A 24,463-nucleotide genomic window follows, 5' to 3' on the forward strand; every position below is an offset into this window, starting at 1 on the left:
CGGGATGAAGATGGACCAATGGCAAAGTGGGTCAGTGTTTGTCTGCGTGGCTGACGGATCACACAGGTGTGTTTTCAGGAACATTTCCCATGGCCTTCCTGTAGGATTACAACGGGTACAATGTACAGAAATCACGTATGCACACATCTCATGCATGGTTTCTGTACAATGTACAGAAACCATGCATGAGATGTGCATGCATGAGATGTGTGCCAAGATGTGTGTCAAGACTTTTCTCATTCATAACAGGAAAGTGTGTTTAAGTTTGTAAATACTGAAGGTACATTCACCTCCGTAGCATTATGATTCTGCATTCAAATTCACCTTTACACTTTCTGTGATTAAAACCTTTTCCCTGAAAGCTGGAATTAAATGCTTGCATAACACCATGGGAAGCCAACATCTGGCACTAGCTTGTTTTCTCAGAAATGAAACACACACACACACACGCAAAAAAAAAAAATCAAATTAAGAAGCATGAGTAAGGTAAAGGACAACAAAGTTATGAGAAACAGATGTTGTCATTGATGCAGAAAATATTGATGGCTGCGTTACAGTCTTTTCTTACACCACAAACAGCTCTAATGCAAATTCTGCAGCGTCAGAAACACGAGACACATTGGCCATATGTATGAGCGTATATGTCAGCTCAGCATCTTTCAGCTTTGAACAGTCTTGCTATATCTATGCTGTATATCAGCTGTTGTGAAGTTAAATGTACTGATGAAAACACCGACCCACCTCGTTACGATGACTTGAATGAATGAATAGAACCTAAATAAATTATGAGACTTGGAGGACACAGACACAACTTCTGAGATATGAAAGTGTCTGGGGTGACTCAGCAGGCAGACACACTAAATCTGTCTAGGTAGGTTTTACGTACTGTTATGTGGCACAATAAAAAGTTTGGCGGTTGCTGCCAGTTTGCAGCAAAAAAAGTGTTGAGAAATAGAATCGAAATAGAAAATAGAAAAGATGTTGGCGTTCATATGCTTCTGATAAGAGAACCTGAAATAGATTCAGGAATTATTTAGGCTACAGGAGTCTTGTGTTACATTTGAGACTTCCTGAAGCAAACACTGTGCTGTAATCAAAATAAATGTCACACTACTTCATGGCAGACTGGACTTCTTGCTCATGAATCATTTAGTTTCCTAGTTCACCACTAGATGGGACAATTTATCTGCTTAGACACCAAACTGATCTATAGTCATTTATTTAAAAAAAAGGAAATAAGGAAGAATAACAGAAAATCATGCTGTACTTGATTATGTATGCATTTGTAATGTGAGTCATTCAGAAAATTACCTTCTGTGAAGTGGGCTGCAGAATCTGAAAAAGAGGTCAGACAAGACTTGGAGACTGACAGTGATAGCAAGACATTTGTTCTCCACTGAGAACACCTTTGCCATGAACATGTGCAACACTTGAATCTACAGAAACAGTTTTGCTTAAAAGTTGGGTTACAGCTGCTCGTTTAGAGTTTACAAGAGAAGCAAATTCTCCATGGGAAGAAAAAAAAAACACTTGAAAGGCAACTACAGCAAACAAGCTTAGACATCCCCGGCTTATGTGTGCTTGTGTTTGCGTGCATGTCTGAGTGTGTTGGCGCGAGTGTAAGTGCACCTTAGTGTGTGTGTGTGTGAGAGAGCTCCTCTACAGCTATCATATGTATTTATATATATAATTAATTGAAATCTAATTAAAATCACTCTTCTAATTTAAAAAAACATTGTTATACTTATTACAAGCCAGTGTCCAAAGCAGATGCCTCCTTTCCCCTTCCATTTTCTGATTAAACCTCTTGTATTCATTAATTTGATAGTGGCAAGATAATGAAGTGAGGTGGATGTTGAAGTGATACAGCTGCACAGAACGGGGAGGGGGGGAAAAGAAAAAAAAAATGCGCATGAATAATAATGCAGTTTCTGTAGGAAAACACATAGACCTGACCTGAACTCTTACACCACCTTTTTATTTAGCCCAAAACCTCTGATCACCCAAATATAGTCCCTACCACTAACGCGTGTTTATACGAAGCCGAAGGTAGCCTGTCGTGTGCTGAGACGAGGCTCACTGCTTTTATGGCTGAGGAAAGCACAACACCTCATTTACTGGAACCCCACCCGCCCGCCCTTTCCTCCCCCACTCCTGGGGGTTTGCAACAGATACAGTTCAGACCGCTTCCCCCCATCAGAAGTGCAGCTGAACTCCGAATGACACTGAGTGCGAGGTTTATGGTTGGTTTGTGTCACACTGGGGCAGTAAACACTGCACTGGCCATTGCCGTTGTCAAGTGGCACAAACAAGAGACATTTTGCAGTAATGTATAAATATTATTGTGTGCTTTTGGCTGCAGCCAGCTTTGTGGTTTTTGAACTAATTTTCTCTTGCATACCTCTGTCACTGGTATGTGGTATGCCTGTATGAGTGTGTCTTTTGGTTTGTAGCAATAGTTCAGCCCACTCTGAACCCACTAATGTCCCAAATGTTTAGCTTTCTGCCTTTAAAAAAATACACAGCTGTACTTTCCAGTGGCTGCCTTAGTTGCCATAGGCAGCGTGCTTTGAGCCAGAGGGCTCAAGTAAATCTGTCGGCTGTCTGCTGCTGATTTGCTTTTATCTTTGATGCTGATGTTACCAGAAACCCTTCCCTGCTTTCTCGTTTGGTTTGATTGTTGCACGTTTATTTCATTTCTGTGTCTTTGTTTACTGCGGGTTTTAAATTCATTGCTAACTGTGCTTTAATACTCCCAGGACGGGGAATACTAATTTCATTAATTCTCGTGAGCACATCATGACCCAACTGGTCTCCTTACAGGTCTTGCACATACTTGCCTGTTCTCTCATTTTCAGTGTTAGAGAATAAAGAGGAGTAGTGGGAATTGGTGCAGTCTATTAAGATCTGTCTACAGCGTTCATATGTTCTTTACCTCATTTTGCATTTGTGTCCGGTATGTTTATGTGACTACAGTTTACACTCACTGTTGCAATAGATCATAGCCTCTATCAAAGATGGCATTTTAAACATGCTGCATATTCCTGCATAAAACATCTCCCAAAACATTTTTTGCACTTGTATCTGCACGTTAGTTCGGAGTAATTTATTTTTTGTGCCACTGTGTCTTTTTAGAGCAAGAGTGGAACATCGTATATGCAGCTACCACTGGAATTACACTAAAAATATTCCTCATCACCTTTGTTTATACACATACTTTTGCAGTCGGCACCAGTGTATTGCAATCTCTAGTTTCATCAGTCCACATGAAAGAGATAACAAGCAGTGTAACCTACTGCCACGTATAATAACATTTACAGTAATTACAGACATTTTATATAATTTGATTTTAGTACAAATACACAGGGACCTTGACTGCATTGGAAAACACACATTATGTGAAGCTATGCAGAGCAGAACAGGATCAGATGAAAGCCGTAAACATGCACTCACTATGGGCAGTGGCACAGACATTTACAGTATTAATAAAAAACAGGATCATAACGTTACGTGACTTTTTCAGTTCACAAGTTTATCCTTTATGACTGATTTCACACCCAGAGCAGCTCATTTCATTTCATTTCATTTCATTTCATTCATTTGATTGTAAATAGGTAAATAGTGAAAATGTTTTTTGTCTGTTTGCTAAACTTAAGATATCAAGGCTAAAATATTATGAAGATGACCATGTTTTGCTTTTTTCCCGCTCCACTTGTTAATGATTTACTAGACTTGTATTCTGCTAGTATTGTATTGTTTAATGCCTGGACTCAGTTACTTAACAAGGGTTCAAAGGTTGAAGTTTTTTCTCCCGCACTGCATAAATCCTGTGTGTTTCTCTGCTCAAACACAGACCAACAAGCCATGTCCAAAACCGCAGAGCCCCAAACGCGCAGCTGTGAGTAGAAACCTCTTTCCGATAATGTAGCCAGAAGATGTGCACATATGCGTAAGAAGAATGAAATGGGGCTGAACCCGTCTTTTCCTGATATATTTTATTGCATTATAAAATATGTAATAGCACCGCGTTTAGTAACTGGTGAATTGAGCTCACTCCAGCCTGTTTTCTACACAAACACTAAAACCTCGAAGCCCTTACAAGAGGCTGCTTTTTGTTACCCGTGACTAAGAACAGGAGTAAGTAAATCAAAATCTCAAGTACAATAAAAAAAACAAATGTGTCGAGATATGTGGCACTATTTGACTTTGTCGCCTCCCCCTTTTACAAAAGAGAGGCAGTTTGATAGCATCAAATGTTAAAAAAGCCTTTCCATACAGTTCCACACAAAATATAGGTGTGCATTCGGTTAATGCAGTTAGGCCTGCTAGTCATAATGTTGCATTTCGAAATCAGAGCTGCAAGTTACAAAAAGACGTCCTGGCATTTTGTATTGTTCCTGCTCTAAGGACTGCTGAATCAGAGCTGGTAAAAGAATATGCACAATGTCTCATTAACAGCTTTTAGTCATTCTCAGCTGTTAACTTGAAGAGCGGCTGACAGGCCCCTACACAGTGACAAAAAAAAAAGAAAAGAACATAAATTAAAAAGATGTGCAGGATTATAGCAGCAAATTCTAACGAGGTCATTCATTTGTATCCTGACTGTACTGTTGGTGCTAGAAGGGAAACAATTCATTAAAGAAATAGCTGTTGCAAATAAACTACTGTTGCACTTATCCAAAAAAAAAAAAGAAAAAGAAAAATATATATATATATTTTTAAAAAGTAATACCTGAAGCTATTATCAACAACAGTTCTGGGCTTGCCAGTGCTGCTGTTTTGTTTTCAAGAAACTTAATTTTGAATGTAGCAGTAGGAAGCTCAGAAAATAGCCTCCTAAAAATGACAGACACACATTTAGGCGTCATTTGCAATGCTGCTGTAATCACATTCGAAACCCACCCAAATCAACATAGTAAGAGATTGTTAAAGCCTACTGTGGTTATATCTCCCATCACACATTCCCATTTTTATTGCCTGTTGTATTCGTGTGACAGCAATGAGCGAAATTCTCGCTCTGCTGATTTGTCGCAATAACGTGGTCAGGAAAACTGCGATATTGTACGCTAAGCTCAGCATGGTGCCCCGCGCTGAACCCTGAGTGTTTTGCTTTTGCTAATCACGTCACTCTCATATATATTTTACAGTTCACATTATGAGGAGAGATATGAGGTAGTGAACAGGAATGGGTTATTGAATAACAGATAAGACAGGCAGTGCAGGTGTCATTTGTAGTGCATGACCCCGGAGAGCCGTCTTTTCATACTAGCAGGAGCTGTGAAAGCATAAACCGTCTCCTATCAGAGATAATGAATGTTTCACAAAACCACTTCCCTTCACATGCAGAGTTTAAATGTTTGATTTGAGGATAACCAAACATCGGAAGAGCCAACAAAGGACATACAGGATGGAGTTGTTTACACAATTATCTCACAATAAATAAAGGTTTGCTAATTAGTCACATCCAAGGCCCCCAGTTAATGTCATCCCATGGTTTATGTCTAGGATCTAACCTCACTTTCTCCTTCAGAGTCTTTTAAGAAATGCGAGTCTGCAGCAACATGTTACCCACCAGTGCATACGACCAGTAATATAGAACACAGTGTATACTATAATGTGCTTTACCAGCCTTTCAGTGCTTCTTCTCTCCTCTCTCAGTATCCAGTAGGCAGAGATGTCCGCAGGCCAGTGGACTCGAGTGCTTGGCGCCTCTGGTCCGTTCTGCAGAGGAAACCCCCGACCCCATCCCTACAACCATAAAGGGAACAATTCCACCTTGGATCAATGGGAGCTTTCTGAGAAATGGTCCTGGGAAATTTGAATTTGGAACAGACAGGTATTTGAGGAACACTATGAAAAAAACACTGTATTACCATGGTAGATTGTAAACACATCCCTGTACTGTAGATAGAAAAGACAGTTTTCCCTCAGTGCTTGTTGAATAAGACACCGATTCCTCAAATAATTATTTTTTTCCACTCTCTTCTGTCTCATAATTCTCACAACATTCCCTCTACTTTGTCTTACATGAATATCCTGCTGGGAAATTAATTCTCTTTTTTGCTCTCAGATACACCCACTGGTTTGATGGCATGGCCATGATGCACAGGTTCCACATCCGTGAGGGCAATGTCACTTACAGCAGCCGCTTCCTTAGGAGTGACTCATTTGTCGAAAACTCAGAGAAGAACCGCATCGTGGTTTCAGAGTTTGGGACATTAGCCATGCCTGATCCCTGCAAGAACATCTTTGCACGCTTCTTGTCACGCTTTCAGACTCCGAGTACGTGCGTCTTCTTTACATATTGCATTTTCCCCGTGTGTACTCTGCTTCTGTGCAGCATGGTGTAGCACTAGCGCTGCCAAATACAGTGTTACACCATTTACTATATCAGGTTACCAGCGCAAAGTAAAAATCAAACAAAAAAATATGTGAGAAGAAAAGTATATATGGATAATCTTTCTTCAGTGCCCAGGTTCTTGACTGCACAGCAAAAGGCTTTTGCAGACAAATGAAAGCTGGGACATTACATTGTGTTTTTTATTGAGGTAAAAAGAGCACAAGTCAATATTTGCGAGTTTGGATCTCGTCGTGTGTATGCTGTAAGGGAATGGGGATCAAAAGGATGGCATAAAGTGCTCTGCTAAAGAGCTACATTTGATATGTTTTGTCTCCCAGAGCCAACAGATAATGCCAATGTGAACTTTGTCAAGTACAAGGGGGACTATTACGTGAGTACAGAAACCAACTACATGAGGAGAGTAAATCCACAAAGCCTGGAGACAAAAGAGAAAGTGAGTCAGTGAGAAATGTGTCTTTTGACTGCATGTTCCAGCTTTTTTGTAGCGAGGTCAATGATCAGAATGGTGTGTATTTTATTTTTTTATAAGGTGGACTGGAGTCAGTATATCGCCGTCAACTCAGCTTCAGCCCATCCACACTACGACCGCGATGGTTCCACGTACAACATGGGCAACTCATACAGCAGAAGTGGTAACCTGTCTTTGCTCTTTCCTTCTCAGTAGTTTACCATGTTGAGCTATGATTGGAATTTATATGATGTTCACACCCCAAAAGCCGCATTCCTGTAATGCATCTATATCCTCCTACCTGCCACACACACACACACACACACACACACACACACACACACACACACACACACACACACACACACACACACACACACACACACACACACACACATGTTTATTTGCTTCAACAGTAGTCCCACAATAATCTCCTGTTTGTAAGCTCCCTGTGGGTGCTATATACCAGGTATTAATAGGATAATCTCTGGTGACAACTTTACAAAGCCTTGTAAAGCCCTATTGACGACCATAAAATGCCATATCTGGTCCATTTTCTCTCCAACTTTCATCTTCTGAGTTCCTCAGTGCAATACTCTGCACCATCTGGTTTCAGGGTTCCTGCCATCAAAGTACTCAATCGCTTCAGTCTCCTCCTCCAAATATTTTCTTCTTACCCCTTCCTGCAGCAAACATCAACCGCTGCCCTTTAGGGAGTCCCTTTGATTTCAACACGTGCATAGTTCTTCGGGGCCACTCATTCATTTTTCACTTGCTTTCACTTGCATCATCCCCCACCCTTGCTTCTTGTTACAATCACCCTTGACAGCTTGTGTGACTCTGGCAATCCCCCCATGTCAGCATTAAATAGCATTTTCTTTTTGGAATCAACTGTCCCACAAACAGCAACATTCGACTCCACACAGATGCTGCTACTTTTGCTGGTTTTGCTGGGTGTTATGGCAGAAGGTGGTTCTATGCTAAACAGCCTTTTACCTTCAGTCAAAATCACTATCAGCTCGACTTTTTGCAGTCTACTCAGTAGTAATGGAGTGCTTCTATTGGGGCATGGATGGAAAGAAATCCATTCTCACTCATTCTGACAACTGTACTTAATATGATGATGACAGGTCAAAGCAGCTCCCACCTTTATGCTTTGTCTAACCACGCTACATTCAGAATATCTTCTCATTTCCATTTTCAGCCTACTTTTTCCAGTTTTCGACATGTTTCTTCTTTTTCCATGCCAGTCTGCTCTTGTTAGTTAAAATGAGTACTGTAAAGTTTATCTGAGCTGCATCATCATTATCTGCATCATTACCTCAGCGTCAAAAGCCTCTTTCAAGCGCGCACTGTCTCCAATTAACTTTTGATGTCCTCTTCATCTTCATCACACTCAGTTCAGAATATCCGCACAACCACCTGGCACATGCACGTCAATCCATTCGATCCAGGCCACCGTCTCTGTGCAACAGACCTTCACCACTGTGCTTACTTTCTCAGTTAAGGAGAGTTACACTGTCATAATATTAAGTACAGGCAGTGGTTTGTTAAAGTTACTGCACTAATTGCTCTGAGGTCCCTCCAGTTTTGTAAATCTCAGTGCGCTTCACCTTTCAGGCTTCGTACTGTCCCACAGTTCAGCCTGCCAAATTTGTCCATTTTTGTCAAGTCATCACTTTCGCTGGAATTAGTATTTTGGTATTTCTCTGCTGATTGGAACAACCACATCTGCTACCCCTTCCCTTCCAGATCACTTAAGCATGGGTCGCTGGTCTTCCGAAGCCTGCCAGTTATACTCTTGCACTCTATGGATTGCCATTCCCAAGAACTTCCACTGAACCTCAAAGTGAACTTCAGGCTTGTTGATTCCAGTTCATTTGTCATCTTTACTATCAATATTTTTTGTTGCTGTTTTTTTGATGATGAAGATGATAGATGAAATAGGGGTGGTGTTTGGAGTGGTCCTTGCTTGTAAATTGTCTGTATGTCCGCTAACGATAAACCTCAAGATCTTTAAAGTTCTGTCCTCAGGTTTGTCTCTATGTATCTTTTGGGGTTTCTGCTTTGAAATAAAGTCAGCCTAATAACACAAGGTGATTTTGGACATTCTTTAGGATTTTTCTACAACATCATCCGTGTGCCTCCTCCTGAGGAGAAGGCAGCAATGGAGGACTCAGCCGACCTGAGTGGAGCCAAAGTGATCTGCTCCATCCCTGCGGCTGATCCCAGGAAGCCTTCCTATTTCCACAGCTTTGGTGAGAAACACACTACAGCATAACAAAGAGTTCCCCCCACCTCGCTTTTCAGAGTTGTCTGCATGCTGGATGTAAACTGAAGTAAAATTAATGAATTCTGGGAGAGTTTTTTGCTTTTTTTCCAGCACTGGCTGGGTGAATCTACTTCAGTGAAACTTTTTAATGCTCTTATTAATCACTGATTTTAATTCCAGTCTTGCCCTCCTTTTTGTCATTCACAGTTCCTTTGTCTTTCATTTCAGCTCTCTGTATCTCTCCTCCTCTTTTTAATTCTACCTCCAAGTTTCACAATTTTTTCAGCCAAGTATTTACTGTAGTTTTTTCCACGGCTTAAATCTGACAGGACTGCTAACAAGATAGCTATAATTTGCATGTTAATGTTTCAATGTTTGCTGTCCAAATGTTATTCAGTTTCTGCTTGTCTACACACTCACCGGTGTCTTACTTACAACTAACTAGCACCAGGCTGGATCCTCTTTTGCCTCCAGAACTGTCTTAATTCTTCATTGCATAGATTCAACAAGGTGCTGGAAACATTACTTAGAGGTTTTGCTACATATTGACATGGCAGCATCACACAGTTGCTGCAGATTTGTCAGCTGCACATCCATGATGTGAATCTCCCATCCCTCCACATCCTAAAGGTGCTCTACTGGATTGAGATCTGGTGACTGTGGGTTTCATTTGAGGACTGTGAACTCATTACGATATTGAAGAAACCAGGTTGAGATGGCAGAACTTTGTGAAAGCACCCATCAGAAAATGGATACATTTGGTCCGCAACAATGTGTCAGGCAGGCTGTGGTGTTTAAGCGATGCTCAGTTGGTACTAAGGGCCCCAATATGTGTGATGAAAATATTCCACAGCACTGACATCAGCCTGAATCATTCATACAGACAAGCTGGAGCCATGCTTTCATGCTGTTGCGCTCAACTCTGACCCTACGGTCTGAATGTTGCAGCAGAAATTGAGACTTTTGTCCAATTTTGATGACCCTGTGCAAATTGCAGCCTCATCATGCTGTTCTTAGCTGACAGGAGCTTAGCTAATAAGTGGTTATCTTTGTTACTGGTGCTTTCTTATAAGCTGGAAGCAGTCTGGTCATTCTCCTCTGACCTCTGACATTTTCCCCAGATAAGCGCCACTATTTGGAAATTTTCTTGAGATGCTTGTCTGGGAAAGTCCCAGAAGATGAGAAGTTTCTGATACAATCAGGCCAGCCCGTCAATGACCATGTCACATTCAAAGTTACTTAAATCACCTTTCTTTCTAATTCTGATGCTTGATTTGAACTACTGAATGGTTTGATGCCTTATGATTGGCAGATAAGTTAACAAGCAGTTGAACAGGTCATCCTAAATATGTGGCTGTAAGTGTAGATATCTGTAAAAGATCTATAAGAATACTGTTGACCATTTAAAACTATATTTGGTGAAAATTGTGATGAGGGGTAGGATCTGCTGGGACAACAAATTCCTGCAGCAACTGTACAAACACAGGGTGTGAGTAACGTCAATATCATAAAAAGCTTGGCATGTAATATGAAGGTTATTGTTGTGGAGGAAGGTTTAGCAGGCTAATGACTGCATGAACATGAGTTGGGTTAATATGACTACACAGATCATGATTAGATGTTACCAATCAGCTGAAGCAAAAAGTTGATAAATAAGCTACTGATAATTGAACTTAAGCTGACACTAGCTAATGAAAGCCTGATTCTTTGGTTGATCTAACCCAGTCTTGCCCCACTTGGCTTTTACATTGCTTCAGTTCCCTGATTATATCTATGTCTATATTACTGGCAGCCCACCCATGTTCTGCCAGACTTTCAGACACCAAGAAATCCCGCAAGTGTGGGAAGATTGTTCAGCAATCCAGGTTGCGTACAACATCTCTTGGTAGAGTTGGTGGATAGTCATGTTTAGTGCTTATGTGCAAAATCAAATGTCTTGATGCTAGACTTGAACCTAATGTTCCGGTTACATGCAGGTACATACTGATGGTCGATAATCTAAAGGGAAAACATGACCCTTTGATAACTATTGGTAGAAATCTGGTGGCTCTGTTATACTGTGGGGGTGTTTCGTGGCATGGTGTGGGTCCACTTGTCTTCTTAGAGTAAAAGGTAGCTTTATATCTAAAACAAGTTGTTTTTAGCGCTCTTTACCTTTATCCTGTGAATAAACACTTCCATCTATATGGCAATAGTCTCTTCAAGGAACATATTAAAATTATGTGAATGCTATTTTGTCAGTAATTTTTGATAAAATGGTTGCGGTGGTGGTGCCTTTAAAAGAATTGTATCCTGTCACTAAAGTAGAGCACTACAGCTGTGGTAGAACCCATGCCAAGGTGCATTCAAGTTACCAATATGATTTTTGCTAGTTTTTCCTGTAATTTGTCACCAGTCTATAAATAACTGCTGAAATAATGTGAGAGTTTTAGTCTTAGTTTCCCCAAAACAGCACTGATTAGTTACACTACATCTGCAACAACAAGGGAATTCATTGTTACACTATGCACACGAAACCATTTACATCTTTTATGTGTCTTTTAATGCAGCCACTTCTTACTGTGTGTGCCTCCCTCTCTAGTCATGTCGGAGAACTATATTGTGTTTGTTGAGCAGCCAATCAAGATAGACCTGCTGAAGTTCATGCTGTACAAAATACAGGGGAAGAGCTTTAGCAAAGTCATGACCTGGGAGCCTCAGCATGCAACAATCTTCCATCTGGTCAACAGACACACCGGAAAGGTGACTTATATTATAACACATATTTACTGTATACAATCAAGGGTAAAACAGGAAACACACAATCACAACCAGCTGCCGAGGAGTCGGAACAGGGAAAAAAAAGGAAAGCTGTAAGCTGATCTCTTCATGCACTATTACATTTTTTTCATATTTATTTTGATGAAACTACACTCTGATGGTGTAGCCTTTCCTCATGTGTTGTTGCTCTCAATTTTTTCATCTCATTACACAGCATACCCATTAAGCATATAATAACAAACTTTCAAAATGATAAGGTGCAACTCAATAACATTCGTGCCAAGCAGGGAGCTTGTCTTCAATTGTGAAAAAAACCCCAGCACATCACCTCGTTTGTCTTTTTTTTTTTTTAACTTTGTCTTATTTTCTTGGTATTGTACGATTCTGAGTCCTCACTGGTTGATGTTTCTGGTCTGACAGAAGAGTGAAGTGAAGTACTATACAGGACCCATGTTTACGCTCCATCAAATCAACGCTTTTGAGGACAGTGGGTTCTTGGTTATGGACATGTGCTGTGGGGACGATGGCGAGCTCATTGGGGAGTTCACGCTGGAGAACCTCCGAAGAAATTCAGGAGAGGAAATAGACGAGGTAAATGGCTTGAGTTTGTTAGTTTGTTATCAGTGAACAGCTCAGATTGAAATGCTGGCTTTTACCAAAACAACAACACGAGTGACTTCCACATAATGGTGTTTTTGTATCCATCATTGTTCAGCTAGTATTTTGTTTTGCATTCATAACATTACCCTCCTCCACCCTGAAACCTAAAATATGAATCAGCGAGGATTTGTGGAGGATTTGTCTGTTTCTTAGGCATAGACTGTTCAATTGCCTCCGATGTTTTCTTATTTTTTTCTTCCTCTTCTTCTTACTTGTCAGTTTCCAAAGAAATAGGCTTTGGAAATATCTGTGATTTCAAATGTGGTGGAGTGTATTACTTTCATCAAAACATAGGAACATGGTTTTGTGACAGTACTTTGTATCTGTTTGGCTGTGATTGTTCCTGAGGTTGCGCCGCACCTTTTATTCAAACACAGATAGTTGGGAGTTTTTTTTCATATCCCTCTGATTTCTTTTGGCAGTTTTATAACTCATTGTGCAGAAACCTTCCAAGAAGATATGTCCTACCACTGACCGTGGATGAACAAACTCCTGCAGATGAAAATCTTATCACTTTGCATAACTGTAAAGCCACGGCGAGGATGACAAAACCTGGAGAGGTACGAGCCAATACATTTCCTGGATTTAGTAGTAAGATTTTTAACAGTACATTACTGGTTGTACTGGGAACAGGTGAAGACGGAGGCCTATAATCATGATGAATACAACCAATTTACTCCCACACATTCTCTGCAATTATCCAGCGTGATGAAAGTTACTTTCTGCAAGAGAGTAATTTCACGAGTTACAGCAGATAAAAATGATGTGTCCACTATTCAAGTGAATAATTAGAGTTTAACGGCTTATGCATCCTCACACATGCTCGCTCTCCACCGCTTTCTTACAGCAGAATAAAGCTGAAAGAAAAATGTGATCTTTTAGTTGTCATGACTACCTGTGTGACACTGTCCTCCGTTGTTGTTCCGAGAGTGCATGCAGCAACTGAAAAACATCTGTTAAAGTGCTCCTGCGACCAGAGTCACAGAAAAAAAGATAAAAGAAAACTGAGAAAAATATTGCTTGCTCGTTGCACGTGAAGTTACATTTATTTCTAAAGTAAAATGAAGAGAAATTCATTTATTGTTAACTAATGGATGCTCTGGCCCTTTTGCAGGAATCCATTCATTTCCCTGTCAGAGAGAACAATGCTGTACTGATTTGCAGGACCAATGAAATCATGTCTGTCACTATGTCTCAATTTTTGGCTAAAGTCTTGCACTGATTTGAGCAAAACCCTCATCCTGCAGGTTTACATGACCCACGAGGAGCTTCACAATGATGAGCTGCTGCAGTTCGGTGGCCTTGAGTTCCCTCAGATCAATTATGGCCAGTTCAATGGCAGGCCTTACCGCTACTTCTACTCCTGTGGCTTTGGACACGTTTTCAGTGACTCCCTGCTCAAGATGGATGTCCACACCAAGGAGCTTAAGGTTTTCTATCAGTCAAAGAGTACACTTAGAGAAACCTCATTGTTAACTGAGCCGGGTATTACCACATCAAAGCTATTTCTACTTCTGTTTCTTTATCATATCGAGGGCAGCAGTAGGTTGTGTGAGTTGGTTTTCTAACATGAAAAAGTTGAGAGTAAGGGGTATGTTTATGTGATCTTCCCCTGTCTAGGCGTGGCGTTATCCCGGCTTGTACCCGTCTGAGCCTGTCTTTGTTGCTTCGCCTAAAGCTACTGAGGAAGATGATGGAGTTGTCTTGTCTGTCATCATCACACCCAGAGAAGTAATTGAAACCATTTATCTGAGAGAGATATTCACCTTTTATGGTATTTGTGCATCACTGTTACAGATAAATAAGGCTAAAATTAGTTTGTCAACACAATAAAAATGAGCAGATAACTGTGAAAATGTATGTGGCCCGGATATGGCCATTGGTATTTTCTTCTAGGGTAGCCTGACTGATCCATCCAGGGTGAGTCTGGGGCTAGATGTCATGTGCTTTATAATATTTTAAGACTCGTGTGGCCCACACAACATTTGACTGTGCCATAAACTTTGCCAGAAGGGCCAAAAGTAGCCAAAATAATACCAAAATGTGTCCACACGGTGACGTCTATATGACTGTGAGTCATTTACCTTCACAGAGTGTTTCTTATATTGTAATGCTTACTCTGAGTTTCTTTAATCTTGCCTGTGGCAATACTACACTAAACACTTTTAAACAATAAAAGCTAAATTGAAAAACCCATTGTGGAAACTAACTGGAACTAAACTGAATTTGAAAAGAAAACACACACACATATAAAAAACTAATGAAGGATATAAACAGAAATCGGGTGTATACAATGAAATTTATAGAGGAAAAAATATACATAATAATAAACAGACTGTTATACTCTTATTGCAACCTGAGCAGACACATATTTTTACTATGCATGGGAGAAGACAAATGCTTTGGTGCTCTCGGTATCATTATAGCAAGAAGGGAGATCTGTGACCTTTTTTTTCCCCTTCCAATAACATATTCTTCCTCCTCTGTATCTGTTTCCAGGAGAAAAGTACTTTCCTGCTTGTTCTGGATGCCAAGACCTTCTCTGAGCTGGGCAGAGCAGAGGTCCCTGTCAATATCCCATATGGGACCCATGGTGTGTTTAACGAGATGGGCTAGATTTGCCACTCTTTGCAACTCTGTGGCAAATTGCTGAAATTGAACCAGCAACCAGCCACTTTATCCCCAAAATAGAAAATCTCTGTCGATGTCGTTCCCTGTAAAACTCCTGAACTGTAAAAGACAGAAAGAAATAAGAGCTTGGAAAAACTGCACACTCATGCCATTTGTTTGTGCCTCCTTGATGGGAATAGGTGCATGTCCCCACCGTGTGCTGCCATTACTGTTAGAAAGATGGCAATCTTTTGGAGGCTAACAAGACAGAGAGCCCAGCATGGCATCGGAACACTGATATAGTTTGTCCTCTATGTGTCCTCGTGATCTCTTGTAAGAATTTCAAATTGTGCTTTCCTTTCAGTGCATACATTAAAATAAAATATGTTTCCCTTTTTTTTCGGTTAAAGTGTTTTTGCATCATCATACCACTGGAAACGCTATACTCCCAGGGAGAACAGAACAGCACTTAGGATACATAAAAATGCATCAGAGGAAATTCAATTTCTGTCAAAGTAATGTGATAGAAATGGACAACGTCTGAAATGCCTGGAAAACAAATGGAACTAACTGGTCGATAGCCTCCAGAGAGTCTAGCGGAGGTCACATCAGAAATTTGGTGTTGTCCATCCAAAACAAAACCCCAAACAAAGTTGTCATACGCATAAACACTAACATTTAGGACTTTGCATAGAGTGGCTTGTTATTTCATTCTATTAAGCCACGAGCCGAACAGAACAGTGCAATACACAGACTCTACCCATTGTGTGAAGTGGCCTACTATAGCGGCACTTGTCTCGCCACAATTGACTTTAATGATACTTATTTCATTGGCAATTTTCCCTCTTACGTTGATTTGAATGGGCTGATTTGAACTGAATTTAGGCTCTGCAGCTGGAAGCTGTAGCGTTTCAACTATATTATGAACTATACAAATTTTCCCTTTGACTAAAATCGACTTTTAGTCGAGAGTTTTGCAAAGGTAATTTGCAACAGCAGGTCCCAACCTTAAATAATTTATGGCTGTATGGTACACACAAGCAGAGGTTTCATCTTCAGTGTCTCTTATTTCACCGAGTGGAATAAGATAGGATGGGATAAAGCCATAGTTTGCTGTTTGAAATAATTTAACACAGGGAATTGAAATCACTTACATTTTTGTCATGTTCCCCCGCTCAGCTGCAGCTGTGTCTTTTAATAAGCATGCTGTACATGTCTCCCAAGATACACATTAATTAGCCTATAATTCCTAATCTAATCAGTCATGCTTAACCTTTTCGAGTGCCTGCCTGTGTGCGTGCGTGCAAGTGTGAGCATAAGAGATGCTCAACTTTATTAGTACTCTCTCCACCGGCAGCGACCAGCAGAGAGTGATCCAGCGACCTTTGCACCAAATGAATCTTGGGTTAAATGTTTCATTAACCAAAAACGCAGCTGAAGCAAATCTCCATCCCATTTACCAAATGACAAAGACAGAATCATCATCATGGCTCGTTCAAGGTACAATATAGATAACACTTTGGTGGCCAAATGTGCCAGATTCATGTGGGTAGAGCCCAGCGGTCATTAGGGGAACACTAAACATGATAAACAAACATGCTAGCATTCAAGTTTGTCTTCCCTGCTTTCAAGGTGACAGCTTTCAAATCTCTGAGCTCTTATTTGACCCATGAGAGTAAGCAGTAACTCACTCTGAACCCCTTTGCTGTCTCACTAAGCACAAGTTATTGCCTTAACTTTGAGTGTTATCTGTATCATTATTTCATATCCCATGAATTCATAACGATATCATCTATATTCACCATATTAGAGACACTTCTAAAAGACAGGGAGTGATTTCCCTCAGTAGTGAGAACCATGTCTACTATATCCAGATTTGTCATTCTCCATCTTCACGGTCTTGAGCCGTGTTGTGGGAGCCCAGTTATTTGACATATAGATTACGCACATCTCTGCACGCATCTGTCTACATGCTCTCTCGCTCTCCACTGCATATAAGTACGAGCCTATTTATAAAAGAGCACAATTATAGACGCATGCAATTGTGTAAAAAAAATGTGATAAAATTGCAAATGCCTTATGAAGTCAGAATGGAGCAATTAAATACCCCTAGAGGAGCTGAATCATGCAATGTCAAGAAGAAGAAGAAGAAAAAAAGAAAGCGAGGGGAGGATTTATCCACATTGCACTATTGTGGATAGACATAATATGATGCCTCAATAAGACTTCACGTTTGTTTTTTTATTCAGTACATCCACTGCTAATGTTTCTTTCTTGATTTCATGCCTTTTTTGTTTTATTATAAATGCCTTCTTCCTCGCGAGCCTGCTACTCAAGCAACTGTAGCCTTCATCCAGTTTATGCATGCGATCTTTGGTGAGAAATCACTGTTTGCTTCTCTGCTAAAATAAAGGGATGAAATTGCTCTGGTATTTGAAATAGATGCACGAAAGGCAAAAGGTTGCCATTTTCTGTTGAAATATACACTTCCACTTAAAAAACATTTGAGGAATAGTCTCCAGCAGCCACTGCAGCTCTAATTCAGGACAGTTTCTGGATACTCATGATGGTGGATGATGCTTTACAGTGTCCTCATAATGACAGCGACTTCATACTCGAGAGATGAGAATAAGCCCGGGCCGATATAGGCAGAATGAGGCTGATGTTGCCATTATAATGGCAAGCTGTTTTCCCTCTTGGATGAAAGCCTGGGCTGACAGTTAGACATCATTATGAGCCAGTGGCCTTGCAGTTTGTCACTGTCACAACCTCTAAATAGAGACTTTGTTTTCAAGATTTGTAAAGATTTATGACATTATGGGCACTATTTAGGCGATGATGCACAACAAAGTCATTTTGTTTAATGTGAAGCCACTTTGTAAAATGGCAGATTCTGCTGCTTGTGGGCTTAGCTATTTCCTCAGAGCATAAATATAATACGAGACATTGTGCTTATTTTCCCTTTCAAATCTTTCTCCGGAAAAAACCCAGATATGGTGTGAAGTGTTGAAATGAATGGCGACATTCTCATCATCATTGCAGCGTCCACCTTTTGATCCCCATTCCTAAAAATCAGACCTCAAATTTCTGTGGTTTGTAGAACCCAAGCCTAGATGTCAGCCAAAAAAATGAATTGGCCTGGTGACCTTGCAAAAATTATTGAATAAAAGATTCCCTGTGTGCTGGCTGCCTTACTGTGATTGAAAAAAGCCAAGGCATTTATTATTCCTTCATAATTCTTTCCTTGATCAGTTGCAGTTGTGGCCTCGCTTCCCTTCAGCTGCACATTGAACAGAACTGTAAAGAATCTCTTATGGAAAAAAAGATAGTATTCATGTAAGAGGGATATTATGAAACACATTCATTGTTCCATTAAAAGCACATGCTTTTAAACACTGGGGCCTGTAGCTCCACGTGGAATCAAAGACATACCACACAGCTCACGTGAGGTCCCTATAATTTCACATACCGTGGACCAGGGGTTAAAGGAATATTGATGATTGCTCTGTGGGATAACATTAATTATGGTCTTCTATGACCGCGTGCCTTCCAGTGAAAGCACTCACCAGCAGCGCCCTCTGCTGGCCCACGGGAGCCCCGCTTTATAAAGTGCTGCGATGCCTCGACACGCATGCAGTCAGTGGGAAAGAAGCGTTCCCTCCCTTCTTGAGCGCGCAGCTTTTTGAGGGAACCACCGGTGAGGGGGGAAAAACCAGTCAGCGTTTTGTAGGACTTTCAGATGAGTTCTTCTGCCTCCTTAGAAATACTGACATAGCTATCACAGACCGCTTTGCGCCAGTTTAAGGACTGTTTTAGGGACAATTTGTCTACAAGGGCCAACTGGAGCGGGCAGCTCTTATAATGCGGAGAGATCAAGTCTCAGTAGTTTGTCGGTATGAACGCAGCGCAGACGGACCCTGAGTAACTGCTCTTACGGATTGACTGCTTGTTTGATTGCCATTTGATCTTTTTTCCCCAGTGTCAAGGGATTTTTTTTTCCTTTGTCGTGATTTGTCCATTATTAAAATATAAAATAAAATTGTGGATTACTTTTTTGGGGATTCGAGGATATTTTTGGAGCTGCATGTTTCTTTTAAAATTTGAATGAGGGTTTTTTACAGTTATCCTGCGCCTGGGTCACGGATCCGGAGAGAGGAATTAATCCTTGAAAAGGTGGAAATATTCGTGTAATTGTAGCACAACTCATCCTTCTTGCGGCTGAGTCCAAAATGAAGTCTGTCACTGTGTGGATGTGCGTCTGCACCCTTGTTCTGCTCCCAGGTAAGAAGTTCCATTTGAGAATCACTCTCAGCCGTGCACATTAGGACATTAGTGATGATGTACACAACTGTGGCAGGGATTTTCTGTTATTTTACCACTTTAAAAAAAATATATATACTGGAGTTGTTGTAGAACAGCAGGTAATCCCCTCTTTAAAAATAAAAATAAAGATGAATTATGTATAGCTGGTATCTGATGGCTTTCTTCTTATATTGGGTTTGATTTTGATTAGACTATGTTCGATTTTCACCCAAAGCTACAAACCGAACTTGGTCTATGCGAGTGAGTCGTTTGCAGCCCACATAACACACTCACAGCTTCCACAGTGAAAGAAGGGCTCATTATTGTAACGAGAAAACACAGCTTTCAGTCAGCCAAAAATATTGCACAAGAATAATATATATATGTAATTTTTGCTAGTTAGTTGAACATGACGGAATCCAACACCACCACCACCACAAATCGTCATCACCATCATTATGATCACACTAGCATTTTCAGTATGTTCCCCCAAACGCATGCATTCGCATTTAAATGACATACCTGACGGGCTGACTGACAGCCTCACAATAATTTAACGTTTAACTTTATGTAAGTCTTTTCTGACCCGCTGCTCTCCGGTTGATGTTGTTCTTCCCCTGATCTAAATGCACAACATCCCCACAAGGGGTCTCTCTTGTCATTTCACCAGAACTCTGTGTACTTAGCTTCGCGTGTGTGAAGGTGCGTTTCAATCTTAACTCTTGTCAAATGGCAACACTTGAGACTTGCTCTGTGGATTACTGTTTACTCTGTGTAAGCTCATTTTCTGCTTACCTAGATGTAAATTAAGTGTAGTCCTTGGCATGATATAATTAGATATTATTCAGTGATTGGATATTCCCTTGGTTAGATTTAATAAGAATCTGAAGCATGCAGTCTAGTTCTCTTTTGCTGCATTAAATGCACCAAAAATCTGTCTCGGTAAGCACCTAAATGACCCGCTATAAAGTAAACGAGACATAGCAAAACAATGCATAGGAGGAGTGATTGAGCAATGTGCACCGGAGGAATTACTAACTGGCTTCCTTAAAGATGCTTGGGCAGGTATGGGCCTATAATAGGCTGCAGATCCGGTTGGTTCCCACATACAACTTGTTGCATAAGTGGAACAGAGGATAAAGCATGAAGATAGATAGACAGATACTAGTACACATAAAACACTAAACCCCCAAACATTAATTTGCAGTTTCTCGGTCACCATTCAGTTTTTACCACCACATATTTTTCTTTCTCTCCACATAGATGAGGCAGCAGGTTCCTGGGGTGTTCCCTCAGCTTTGCCAGTGTCTTTGGCTAACAGTGCTCCAGGATCTTCAAGCATCAAACCTGGGCCTGGAGCTCAGCCAGAATGGGTAAACTGCATCGAGGCAAGTGAAATGTGTAACCAGGACCCTCAGTGCAGCTCTTGGTACCGAGTGATGCGCCAGTGCCTTGTGGGCAAGGAGAAAGATGCCATGCTAGATAACAACAGGGAGTGCCAGGCTGCACTGGAAGTGCTGCTGGTTAGCCCTCTGTATAACTGCCGTTGCAAGAGGTCCTTGAAGACGGAGCAGCAGTGTCTACAGATCTACTGGTCTATAAACATGGGACGCAATGAAGGTAGGAGGCAGGTGCTTTCAAGGTCTCACAAAATTCATACTACCAAATTTTAACTGTACATTTTTAGAGTGAGCAATATAATAAAGGTCCACAGTGCCCCTCTTACCCCTCCTTCAGTTCTTTTGCGTGAGCTCTGTGGTCATGTACAGCAAGATGCAAGTAAAAGCAGCTGTTTATTATCCTGTGACAGATATGCAGCATACTTTCATTGATAGCAATGTATGTGACTCACAGTCTAGAGGATTCTGACATTTATTTTTTTATGAATCTACTGACGTCGAGTACCAGTTAGATTGTTTTCCGAGCAAAGACAAGAAGTAACCACACCCACTGTTGATGCCCTATTCCCCAGCGCCCTCTTACAGGGATACCCAGAAGCCCCTGATGAAAAATATATGCTTTCCTACTTTCCTCACCCTCTCAGATGTAATGGAGCTATAATGGGATTACATTAGATGGACCTGTTATGGTAGACTTATTGGTTTTCACCTAAAGTGTTCCATTTTACCTTGTAATTACTTTACAATCATATAGCACAGTGGTCCTTATGTGTCCACTTTTGTGGGACATAAAATCACACTCAAAGGCTGATTTGTTGAAACCCTTTTTAAGACAAGCTTCCTGGATTTTGATTGGATATATCCTAAACCTAAAGCTTTAAAGTTGTGATACACAGAAATAGAACATAGAAGAACGATCCACACCAGAATATAAAGTTAGAGAGCCCTACCTACAACTTTCCCCTCTCAGGCCAACGCCACTGTGATTGGCCAAAATTAAAAAAACATCACTTACATCACTTGAGACTCAAAGTACCAGAATGTCCTCCGGTTTACCCATTTTACTGCCATGCCTTAGCTCTTGTTTGGTCATTTTCCCTCTATACATTACTTTATATTACCTCAACAGATCTGATTTGAAGATTTCTGCAATTGGCCAAAGTTTACATACAGAATTAATTTCTTAAAACATAAGAAAAAAGAGGCCGGACGTGTGCAGAAGCTTAACACCCTCTCAGATTATATCAGTAACCATATGCTCAAAGTTTTTTATGTTCTTTTCTTGTCCAGTGTCACTAAAAGTGTGTTTCCCATTCCACATCAAGGGTAAAAAACATGCAAGCCTTATATTAGGACAAATCTGTCTGCTGGAGATGTAGCACCCTAGAGATCAGCCTAAAGGGGAACCCTAACCCAAGTGTGATATTTGTTAATACATCTGATCAAATTCTATTTGGCAGATCCCAAGCGTCCATGTAAGCATGGAGCACATAACGTACTCAGCTGTTTTGACACGTGGGGTAATGGTGGAGACATTTCAAAGTCTCCGAGCTTTGAGCATTTGGGGCTTTTGTGTGGTGATCTGTGAAGTGATTCGCCAGGCTGACTACTCATAGCGCCAGTTACACTTCATCAGACTTGTGGCAGCAGAGGGTCCCTGACATGAGTTCAAGGGAAATGTGATGACATGGATGTTCCTCAGGCCCTGTGTCTCGCTTCCTGTCTTCTTCTCTTTTTCTAAATGTAATGATCTTTCTGTTCTCCCACTGCGCCTCATTTGTGCCCCCACCTTCTCCTTTCCCCAACAAATAGCCGCACCAGTCAATGGGTTTGAATGCGTCATGTAAGTTGCCTGGGCTGTCAAGAATAGAGACCTCCCATGCCTCCAGTGTGTCCTTCATAGAGCATGTGCATCTGAAGAATACTTTCAGCGGTGTCCCATTTTGGCCCTGTCACCCTTAGAGATAAAACCTGCTTTAACACAAACAAAAAGCTCTTACAGTGCAGCTTTAATCTAATCACGATCCATTGTGCAGTCAAGCAGGCTTTTGTTAACTGGAAACAATCTGTGTACAACATCCATCTCTGGAAACAAACACGAAAAGCTGAATCCCAGCAGACCCTCATGAAGTGGTGCTAAACCACTTAAAAACTGTGTGGATAAAACAGGATGGTTTGATGTCATGTAGCTTATAGTGTTATGTAGCTTTGGAAGATTTCTTTGCTGCATTAATACGGAGAAACAATTGGAGAAAAATCTGAATAGAAATGGACTAGGATTCAAAGAAATGTAGCTAGACAAGGTCAAAGGATATGAATGGCCAACAGGAAGAGAGATGAGATTTTTAAAGTGCTGTGTAATTTCTACTGATGTGATGAGCATGGATACGGCATAGAGAATGTGTTTAATACTTTGTCAATACACAAAGGTCAATATATATATTTATATCTCAGAAAGTGTAGGAATCCATAAAGAAATCTTATTGTAGCTAGAATTTGCTATGTTTTGCATGACCTGTGTTAGCCAGGGACATGAACCTGGCCTGCAGGCTTGAGAGCTAAACCATTTTGTCAGTGAATAGAAAGCTGATGAGGACCAAGGATGGACTGGGATTGACACAACATCCTGCTCTCCTTTCACAAACCTCCCACAGATACTTCACTGCCTCAGGCAAGGTTAACCCACTATCCCAGCTTTCTGGGAGTAAAGACCTCTTCTCAGTATATCATTGTAAATATATGTAGATATCATTTAAAATTAAATGTGTGGTCTTAAGTCACAAAAGACTGTTTCGTGATCCCAATGCCTGACAGTGGTTTGATGCACAGCCTAGGATCTGTGAACCCCTACTCAGTTTAGCCGAGTGTCTGTGAAGTAATTCCAGGGATGCATTTAGTTACATCTACAGTAAGTAGCTGCTTTGCAAAGGTTAACTTAGAACAAGGAGGTTTTTTTTCCCTCTACTGCTCAACAGAAAAAAACATATTTGTAACCAAAAAGCATTTTGTTCACTCTGTTGAGTCAGTTGCATTTTCTAATGCTTGTAAATGCCTTGAAGAGAAATGTTTTATCTTTGTACTTTATAGATCATAGCAGTATTATTGCTTATCAGCTATATGAGTGAGTTGGTCTACCCTACCAACAGGTTCTTTGATATGAAACTGCTTGGAAAATGTGAAAAAGGTGCTGGGATTTATTGAAACATAGACATACATGAAATACAGTGTATATGGCAAAAGCAGAGTTTTTACATTCTAACAAGCTTGAAAGTCTATATTTGGTATGACCACCTTTATTAGTCAACACAGCCTGAACTCTCTTAGGCAAGCTTTTTTGTCATTTATTTCTTTAAGTAGTCTTCAGAAATAGATATCCAGGATTCTTGAAGGACATTCACAGCTTTTTTGGATGTAGGTTGCATTTTGTTTCATTCTCTGTCAAGATGATCCCACACTGCTTCAATAATGTTCAGATCCAGATTTTTGGGGAGGCCAATCCATGACTGATAGTGTTCACTTGTGAGGGGTTTTTTTTTCTGTGAAAGTATGTTTTCACTGCATTGACAGAATGTTTGGGATCTTTGACTCTCACTGTTGTAACTAACCCTAACCCGCACAACATGTCGATATATGTCAGGTTTTTGGCTCTT

The 24,463-nt window shown here is 40.6% G+C and overlaps 2 protein-coding genes across 4 annotated transcripts in view; both read left to right on the plus strand.

Moving 5' to 3' along the window:
• Positions 1–3,809: 3,809 nt before the first annotated feature.
• Positions 3,810–15,509, plus strand: bco2l (beta-carotene 15, 15-dioxygenase 2, like). Its single transcript, XM_003452652.5, has 12 exons — positions 3,810–3,898; positions 5,659–5,836; positions 6,071–6,282; positions 6,679–6,794; positions 6,891–6,993; positions 8,927–9,067; positions 11,663–11,823; positions 12,262–12,432; positions 12,924–13,061; positions 13,749–13,931; positions 14,122–14,232; positions 15,001–15,509. Exons 1-12 carry the CDS (start codon positions 3,865–3,867, stop codon positions 15,115–15,117), a joined length of 1,665 nt encoding a protein of 554 aa, XP_003452700.1. The 5' UTR covers positions 3,810–3,864; the 3' UTR covers positions 15,118–15,509.
• Positions 15,510–18,735: 3,226 nt separating this feature from the next.
• The window catches only part of LOC100709267 (GDNF family receptor alpha-2), a 69,257-nt gene continuing 63,529 nt past the window's right edge, over positions 18,736–24,463 (plus strand). For all 3 annotated transcript variants that reach the window (XM_003452653.5, XM_025897121.1, XM_005457475.4), the window contains exons 1-2: positions 18,736–19,392; positions 20,677–21,033. In XM_003452653.5, the coding sequence (XP_003452701.1) occupies positions 19,341–19,392; positions 20,677–21,033 (409 nt within the window). In that variant the 5' untranslated portion in view covers positions 18,736–19,340. The remainder of the gene's footprint in view (positions 19,393–20,676; positions 21,034–24,463) is intronic.

This window comes from Oreochromis niloticus, linkage group LG12 (genome assembly GCF_001858045.2).
Source record: "Oreochromis niloticus isolate F11D_XX linkage group LG12, O_niloticus_UMD_NMBU, whole genome shotgun sequence".
NCBI lineage: Eukaryota > Metazoa > Chordata > Actinopteri > Cichliformes > Cichlidae > Oreochromis > Oreochromis niloticus.